The sequence below is a fragment of the Nesoenas mayeri genome (genome assembly GCF_963082525.1).
Source record: "Nesoenas mayeri genome assembly, chromosome: 1".
Lineage (NCBI taxonomy): Eukaryota > Metazoa > Chordata > Aves > Columbiformes > Columbidae > Nesoenas > Nesoenas mayeri.
In genome coordinates, this window is record NC_137541.1 from 39,035,431 (window position 1) to 39,043,971 (window position 8,541).

The following is an 8,541-nucleotide window of genomic DNA, read 5'->3' on the forward strand; positions in this document are numbered from 1 at the left end:
GGCAGCAACACGTGTTGTCATTGTACTGTCACGAGAAACCTCCACCGCTGGGTGGAGGGACAGGAGTGACATTTTTATTGGTAGGTTGCTGTACTCCGAGGCCTTGCATTGGCAAAAGGAGGCTCTGCTTTGTTGTGTTTTGGTAGCTGCTGCTGTGTGTTTTCAACTCTTTAATACCATTGAGCAAGAAGGGATCCAGTGCGTGGGTAGGATTTTACAACAGCTTGCTTCTGTTACCAGTTACGCACAAACTGCTCCTGCCTTCTGGCTTTAGGCAACAGGTGGTGCTGCCCCCTCTTCAGGCACTGGCACACACCAGCTCTTGAAAATCTGATGCCAAGAGTCTGGAAAGAAGAGGTGAAAACAAATTGTGCTTGTGTTTTTCCCTTGGCCTAGTCGTGGGGATCGGATTTGTTCCCACCAGGGAAGTCTTTTGTCATGATCTCTCTCATTTCCTCACTTCTCGTCTTGTCAATGATCTCCATCTCACGCATTTTCTGCAAAGTACAAAGGCGAAGGACTGAGCGGGGAAAATGTTGGCAGCTTTTTTTTTTTCCTTTCTTTTGCCAACCCCAAGAGCAAAGGTTCTATTTCCCTGATTGAGTTACATGCAGACATGGAAAAAAAGGCTGAAAACCTCTATCCCACATCCCCCAAATTCATGTCTGTCCCATGCCATGAAGTTCTCTTCCCCTTCCCTGCTCATGTAGTGGAGGAAGACTCTGCTTTAAGGTTTCTGACGCTAGGGATTCCCTCCATGCGCTGCATGGCCGATGTCGCCAGGAACCTCACGTACCTGTGAGATTTCAGTGAGGATAATACTTCGATACTTCTTGCCCTGTCCTAGAGCTTCCATCTCTGCCAGGAACTCCTTCCTCTCTTGAACTTCATTCAACACTGATGGATGAGAGAAAACACTGTGGAAAAAGGATTCAGCGAAAAGGCAAGAAAACATATTTCTATCTAGATCTGAACCCCCAATTTCCTCTGTGTGAACAAGGGTCCTGCCAGAGGAAGAGTGATGTCTGCTCTAACACTCACCTTGCCCATGTCACCAAAATACCTCTGTAGTCCCTTACACAATGCAAAATGTCCCCACTGCTCATCTTTTTACCGCTCCCTATCTTGCAGGAACAGTAACTTTCTAGTTTTATTTGTACAGACAATTCTCTGTTGCTTGTGGGCAATTCAACAGGTTTGTGGATGGAGACAGAACCTGCTTAAAGCTGTTGACATGCAGCACTCAGTGACCACAACTGTTTGTGCTCCCAGGGCCAGCACAGGCACAGAGCATTAGCTGCTGCTTTGCAGCACAAACCCACAGGCAGCTCCAATGGCTGCAAGATCCCGGACCAAATCTTGCCACAGCACAAAGTACACGAGTATTTCAGATGTGTCAAGGACAGCACTCAGCTTACAACAAGTTTTACTGGAAACAGAGCATGCGTGAAGCCAGCCCTCTGGCTTCCCTGCAGCAGGGACCAAAGCTCCCCTTCTGTACACGTTACTCAAGCCTTGTCCTATCTTTGTGCTGCCCTGGTTAGTGAAGAGCTGCCTGGAGTTTACACACACATTGAAGATTCAAGAACAGAGAGACATCAGGCAGCGTTTTCCATCCCAGAATACTCTGCAGGCCAAAGTCCATCACCTCTTAAAATTCTGCTTGACGTTTAAGCTTTGCTACTGTTTAACTGTTCTGATCTTGGAGCGAAAGAAAACAGAGCCCAAAGCATGGTCAGGCTGGCAAGCGTCCTGGTCTATGTTGAGTTAACGCAGGCTGGGAAAAGGACCCGCAGAACCTGGGCTTCCTGCCTGCATCACCCTGCACGTCCCCAGGGTGTTCCCCTGCCAGCAGAGCTCATTTTGTGTGGGCAGCCCAGGGAGCTTCAATCTGCCAGCAAACCTCTGCAGTATAAGCTCTGTGAGGACAGCTGGATCACACACAGCACCACAGCAGCAAGTCCTTTTATCTTGGAAACTGGGCTTGGTGCCTCTTTCTGCTATGGGTTTCACGTTACTGGCAGCACAGGCTGTCATCCCAGCCCTGGGAGGGCACCGGCTTCCCAGGCTGCCCACCCCCCTTCCTTCAGGGTATGTAAACACCTACGTTCTTCAAACCGGTCAGGCTCAGGTATCCCCTCTTCCTTCGTCTGAACCGGCATCTGCTTCACCTTGTGCTTCACCACATCCTTATCCTTCCCAGTTGCTAAGATGTTTTGGAGCCTCTGCTTCTCCTTTTCCAAGTCTCCTGTGAATGCCAAGGGGAAAAAAAAATGTATTATCAGGCCGTCTCCTCAGCGAGGAGCCTGGCCACACAACTTCCATGCTAGTGATGCCAGAAGCAGCATTATGTTAACGACAGCCCATCCCTGGACTGAACTGCGCAAGTACCGCAAAGGCATACCTGTGGTGAAGAGCCAACCAAACTGGCATTGGAGGTTTGAGTCACATTTATAAGCCAAAAAAATACACAGTGCTCCCTTTCTACTCAAGGACTGTCACCCTCCTAGCCAGCAGGCAGAAGTCAGTGCGCACTTATAGTAGATGTTCCCTCAGTGATCCGTTTTTAAAGCATTTTTGAAGACAAAGCTTAAGGACAAAGAGCAATTAACATACCCCTGCCACTGCTGAGATTGCAGGTAGGGGATGGACATAAGGGGAAGAGAAGGACCAGGTGGTATCATCTATTTACTGGCAATGTTTGTTGACTTACGGGTTGCCTGTGGCCTGAATTTCTCTCGGACATAAGCATCTCCTGCCTGGCAGACCTTGGCAGGTCGGAGATGCGGTTTAGTGGAAAGCCTGCTCAGCTGATAAACTGCTGGGGAGAAAGCAGGTGCTGGAGGTGCTGGCTCTTCACTGGATGTGGGGTGGCACCGGAGAGGCAGGGTGTCTCCTCCTGGAGAACAAACAAAAAATACTGGTAAGTCAGACAGGAAGGTGCAGAAAATCTGCCTATTGATCCACTGTAGCACCACAAGTGACAATGGGCACAGACTGAAACATGGGAGGTTCCATCTGAATATAAGGAGAAAGTTATTTACCTTGAGGGTACCAGAGCACTGGAACAGGCTGCCCAGAGAGGTTGTGGAGTCTCCTTCTCTGGAGACATTCAAAACCAGCCTGGACACATTTGTGTGTTATCTGCTCTGGGTGAACCTGCTTTAGAGGTTTGGACTAGATGATCTCCAGAGGTTCCTTTCAACTCCAACCATTCTGTGATTCTATGAAGTAAAGGGTGCCACAGGTGTCTCACCCTGGTTGCTGGTACATGCTGACACGAGACAGACTGTCGTTCAGCTCACACCGTTATGTCTTGTTTGGGATGACACCTGCGGACACCTCGCCCGACATGTCCCAGCGTGTCAGCAGCAGCTGTGCTGCTGTTCCACAGCACTGGCCCACCCCAGCAGGCTGTGGGCCAACGCCTCCGTCTCAGGGTGAGCGGCAAAGCTCTTGAGCACAGCCCAGCAGCCAGGCAGGAGAGCGGCAGCGCCGTCACTCACGTTTCACACAGTCCATCAGGTATCGCCTCTGGAAGCCCGTCAGCTTCGACTCCTCCATCATCGCTGCAAAAGACACCACGTGTGGGTGAAGCCGGCGGCCCGAGGGGGCTCCCCACGCCTCCCCTCCTGCAGCGGGGCGGGCTGGGGAACCCGCCCGGGGCTGATCCCTCCCCACACCACAGATCAAAGGGGAAGATGCAGCTTCACAAGACTCAAGCCGGGGCGCGGGCACCAGCGCCGGGCCCTGCGGGGGGAGCCGCGGCTGAACGCTTCGCTTCACGGGAGGGGCAGGACGGGCCGGATCCCGGCTCTGCGGCAGCGCGGGGGCTACGGCGAGGCCGAGGAGCCGGGCCCGACCCCCGGGTCCACTCCGCCGTTACCTCTCAGCAGCTCCCGAGTCCCCGGGCTGTACCGGGCTCCCCCTGCCATGGCTGCTGAGTTGCCGCCAGGCCCGGCCGCCGCGGGCGCTGACGCCTCCATAGGCGGCGTCGTCGGAGGCAACGGAGGCGCCGCGGGTGGCGGGGAGTGAGGCGGCCCGTCGCCACGGCAACGACGCCGCACGGGCACTTCCGCTGGCGTCACGGCGAGCACCCGGAAGTGGCTCTTACTTCCGCCGGGCAGGAAGGCGGCGCGGAGGCAACATGTCTGACAACGAGGACAAGTGAGAGCGGGGTCGGCCGGGGGTGGGACGGGAGCAGAACTCAGGCGAGGCGGCGTTGCCGCCGCCGCTGCGTCGCGCTGCGCGTCGGGTCGTGGCGGGGGGAGCCTGTGGTGGAGGCGGCGGGACCCGCTTGCTCAACGTGCGTGTCCCTCCCGCAGCTTTGACGGGGACGATTTCGACGATGTGGAGGAGGATGAGGGGCTGGAGGACCTGGAGAACGCGGAGGAGGTGCGTGCTCTGCCGGTACCGCGGGCCTGAGGCACGGCCGGGCTCGGCCGTCCTGGGGCTGGGGAGGCCTCGGGGGCTGGGCGGCGGGCTCGGCTGAGCTGCAGCGCTGGGCTGGTTGGTTTCCCCAGGAGGGACAGGAGAACGTGGAAATCCTCCCCTCGGGAGAGCGGCAGCAGGCCAACCAGAAGCGGATCACCACCCCCTACATGACCAAGTACGAGCGAGCCAGAGTCCTGGGCACTCGCGCCCTCCAGATCGCGTGAGTATTTCACTCCGTATCCCAAGTCTTTGGCACCTTCTCCCTTCCCAGCGAAAGCTTCTTTCCTTCTCCCTTAAAAACTCCTGAATTGCACATGATCCCTTATGTGACTGCCAAGCGTGCGGGTCACCATCTTGGTCAGCACTGAAGCACAGGACTGGGGAGCTTTTAGTTGCATGTGAAGTCTGTGTATTTCTCCTTGGCTGAGACTGGTACTTGTGCCTAGAGAGCAGGGCATTCAGCAGCTGCGATGAACTTTCCAAGTCACAGACAAAATGAGTGGGGAAGGTGACGAGCTGATCCTGGTTTCTGAATTTCGTAAGGCAGACCATGTGGGCTGGAGAGCTCAGAACTGGCTTGCAAAAGCCAATGTTGAAGGGAAGGATGCTCCAAAACATCTTCAGTTGATACTGTAGGAATTGGGAATGGAGTAAACAACCTGAAATCTGTTCTAAGTGCAGTTGGTGTAAGGTTTTTAAAAAGTATTTGGGATAGTAAGGCCTCATTTATAATAAGTAATAACATTTAAGTCCTTTTTTGAGTGCCGTTAAGGCTGACTGCTCTCAACCTCATTTACTTGTCTAGCCTTGTTTTAATAACACATTGCACCTTTTGAAAAACTATCTTATGAGTGAGATTGTTAGGCCATGGCAAGGTTTGTCTGAAAGCCTGTCTCTGAGTTTCATCTTTGTTATATCCACCTTGAAAATTATGCTTTTCCTCTACATTGTTAGAAGCTCATAGGTGGTGAACAGATCTTTCCTTAATCATCACTTTTCCCAGCTCTTCTTTGCAGAGTCTTTGCTCTGTGAAACTGTTTTGTGCATGTTCTTTCAACTGGTGGAAGGCCAAAAATAATGAGGGTAACGAGATGGGTCCGTGCTGGGCCTTTAATCCAGAACTCTGGTGCCTGGTTCTGCTTCACCTGCATGTTCTGCCTTCAGTGCTGAGCCTTGGCCAGCAGCAGCCCCCAGTGGCCTTATCCACGCATAACGTGAACTGTCTTTGCTGCTGCTGTCTGATGCGTGGATGTTGTCACCCATGTTTGCTCTGCTGTTGTAGCCCCCTGCAAAATGCTTAGATTTCCCTTCCCACAGGCAGAGTGCGTGGTAAATCCAGCCCCTCGCTTCCCCTCAAACAAAGCCTTGAAAATGTGAGCAAACCGGAATGTGAGAGGCGTGCTGGAGATGTAGGAGGTGTGCTCATTGTACAGTGTTTCCACCCTCTTCAGCGGGTTAATTTTAGAACCGCTCTTATCCTCACATTTAAGTACAGCAGAGGGTGACTAGAAAGGTGTGGATCTGACCAGCCCTTGAGCACCAGCTGCTCAGCAGAGGCTGAGGGTTGGGGCAAAAAAAGCATGCAAGTAAAAGCTCAGTCCATAATCATGTGGGGGAATTTCCTTCCCGAAGCGCATGAGAGAGCAAATCAGACTTGCCAAGGTGGTGTCCCACCTTCCCTCTTTGCTGACCACTGTCCGGGTGATAGACGTAGGCATGTGCTCAGGTGTCCCTCTTCCCTCTCTGTGCCTTTGCTCAAGTGGTTGTTGATGTTCTCTCCCAGGATGTGCGCCCCTGTGATGGTGGAGCTGGAAGGAGAGACAGACCCCTTGCTGATTGCCATGAAAGAACTCAAGTAAGTCTCAGATTTTGGCAGTGAGTATATTGATTCCCATATAGCCAGCAGTCTTCTCCTTGTCCCAGCACTTGGCAACTTATTCCAAGAGAACCTCGTCTTCACCTGTTAACAGTGAGCTCTACAATTACCTTCCCCTTTTTCATCTCTGAACTTCTCCACAGCTGCTCTCGTCCATCCTAGTCGCTTGTGCAAAGTACTGATGATTAGAGGTGCTCTGACTTCTTTTACTTCAGGGTCCAAGTGTTCTTTATGATGAGAACCCAAGGTCCTCATCTTTCTGGAACTGATTTAATTCCCTGAATGGAACTGATTTGAAGCAGCTGTCTGAACAGACCTGTGTTCAAGTGAAGTGTGGGCAAAACATAAAATAAGGGTCAGGCTGGTGGCGTGGAGACCCTGTTAAGAATGTTCTTATCCCACGCGTGGCTTATTGTGCTTGCAGGGCGGTACATTCCCTGCTTACAGAAAGATAAATAAATCCTTTCAACTGTAGCAGAGGCAGCTTTCAGATGACCACTTACAGTCCCACCTTCCCACAGCTGAGCTCCCTGCTGGCCCACGGTTTGCCAGCATGGTTGGTGACCTGGATCACAGGCAGGTATTTCTCCAAGTGGAGAAATTGGACTCCACAACTGATTAAGTCCCATTTGCTGAATGGAGTTGTCCCTCTGCTCCCTCGGTTGCTCTTGTAGACTTTGCATCTATTACAACTCACTTTATCATTGTCAAAAGCTCCCTGGGTCATGTTCTTGTCGTATCTCCAAGCTCAGACTGAGTTGCTTCTGGTCACTGAGCATGAGCTCTAGAAAGTAAGTCAGGGTGTGACAAAGTACAGTGGCATCCTGTTCTGTGCCAAAACTCAGTTATAATTCTTGGCACGAGGGAGCTACTTTGGTACTGGAAAAACAACGGCCCTGCATGTGATCATTAAAGTTGTATTGCTTTTCAAGTCTGATACAGTGGAAACCTTATGCCCTGGGTAGATGCCAGGCTGTCTGCTTACATTCTGATGACTTAAATCTACTTCCATTAAGTTAAATTGTGTTCAGCATTTTCTTGCTTTCTCATTGGAAGCAGTGTTAGCAGATGCTGTGCTGCGCCCCAGCCGTACCAGGTTCTGGTCCCTGAATAGTCCCTATTTCATGCGTTCTTCTTAAAATGCAGCTGATGCTTTCAAGGTGCAAAATACTCTGTAAATATTGCTTTTTTGTGAAGGTTCTCAGAATTCTGCTACTTTTGTAGCTTCTCGTGAGAAAAATCTTCCACAAATAGAAAGTGGATTTGTTTCTGAAGTCACTTGATTTTTTTTAATTTTTTTTTCTCCGCATGTATCTGTGTTAGATGCTTGGTGATGTCTCATAGTGGGCTGAGATCACAGGGCTCGATTCTGCAGTGGCAACATAGGGCTGACCTGTGGGTTTTCAGTTGTTTCAAGTCTAAGGGTGCTCAGTGCTTTGCACCTATGAAAGAGAGAAGGTTGTTGGGGATTCCCTCTACTGTATAACACCAAATCACTGGTGCCACACAGATCTATCAGTTAAACGTGATGAGCTTACTGAAGCCACTAAGCACCTCAATTCTGCTGAAGTGGTGGAGTGAAGGCTCTGGCATTTCTGTTCACCTCTCTGTCCTCCCTTCAGAGCACGCAAGATCCCCATAATCATCCGTCGTTACCTACCAGATGGGAGCTATGAAGACTGGGGTGTGGATGAGTTAATTATCACAGACTGATCAGCCTTCAGCCATTGGTTTGGTTCTTTCCTTCTCCAGAGATGTTTCTATTTTTGTTTATATCTGTGTAAATAAATTATAAACCTCACCATTTTAAGTTAAATGTGTGTGTTTGTTTTTTTCCTCTCACCTTCTCTTTCATCTCAGTCCTACATGCCCAAGACTTTCTTACTCCTCTCTACCAGCTTGGTCATTATTCTTTCTGTGTCATGGGTTGTATTAGTAAGGTTAGGGAGCCAAGTACTGTGCTTATTTTGCAACTTATTTTTTCACCTGTGAAGGCCCTACCTTTTCGCTTTGCTAAAGCTTGAAGTAACTACTTCCTCCTCCAGCACTGCTCCTCCCTGGTTATAGGACTGATAGCCAATTAACTCCTGCTGTACAAAAGTGCTCCTGCAGGTACTTTGGCTTCAGACTCCAGCCCTCCACCCGTGTTCCTTTTTAAAACGGGAGTGCTGAGACACCTCCCCTGCTTCCCCCCAGACAGTTGGACCTTTGTGCCCTCAGCAGGTTGCTGT

The 8,541-nt window shown here is 51.0% G+C and overlaps 2 protein-coding genes across 2 annotated transcripts; one reads left to right on the forward strand and one right to left on the reverse strand.

The window, feature by feature from the left end:
- Nucleotides 1-140: 140 nt before the first annotated feature.
- Nucleotides 141-3,986, reverse strand: LOC308048156 (UPF0193 protein EVG1; the record flags this gene model as incomplete). The annotated part of the gene is made up of 6 exons (XM_080357095.1): nt 141-497; nt 797-897; nt 2,108-2,248; nt 2,714-2,899; nt 3,507-3,569; nt 3,887-3,986. The coding sequence occupies 6 exons, from the start codon at nt 3,984-3,986 to the stop codon at nt 393-395; spliced, it is 696 nt and encodes a 231-aa protein (XP_080213221.1). The 3' UTR covers nt 141-392.
- Nucleotides 3,987-4,088: 102 nt separating this feature from the next.
- POLR2F (RNA polymerase II, I and III subunit F) lies at nt 4,089-8,120 on the forward strand. Its single transcript, XM_080361266.1, has 5 exons — nt 4,089-4,167; nt 4,326-4,395; nt 4,524-4,654; nt 6,218-6,289; nt 7,933-8,120. The coding sequence occupies exons 1-5, from the start codon at nt 4,148-4,150 to the stop codon at nt 8,021-8,023; spliced, it is 384 nt and encodes a 127-aa protein (XP_080217392.1). The 5' UTR covers nt 4,089-4,147; the 3' UTR covers nt 8,024-8,120.
- The last annotated feature ends 421 nt before the right edge of the window (nt 8,121-8,541 follow it).

Bases quoted from the DNA above. Each gene is read 5' to 3' on its own strand.
- POLR2F (XM_080361266.1), top strand. From the start codon at position 4,148: ATGTCTGACAACGAGGACAA. The intron at 4,168-4,325 runs GTGAGAGCGGGG...TCCCTCCCGCAG, and splicing joins ATGTCTGACAACGAGGACAA to CTTTGACGGGGACGATTTCG. The intron at 6,290-7,932 runs GTAAGTCTCAGA...TCCTCCCTTCAG, and splicing joins ATTGCCATGAAAGAACTCAA to AGCACGCAAGATCCCCATAA.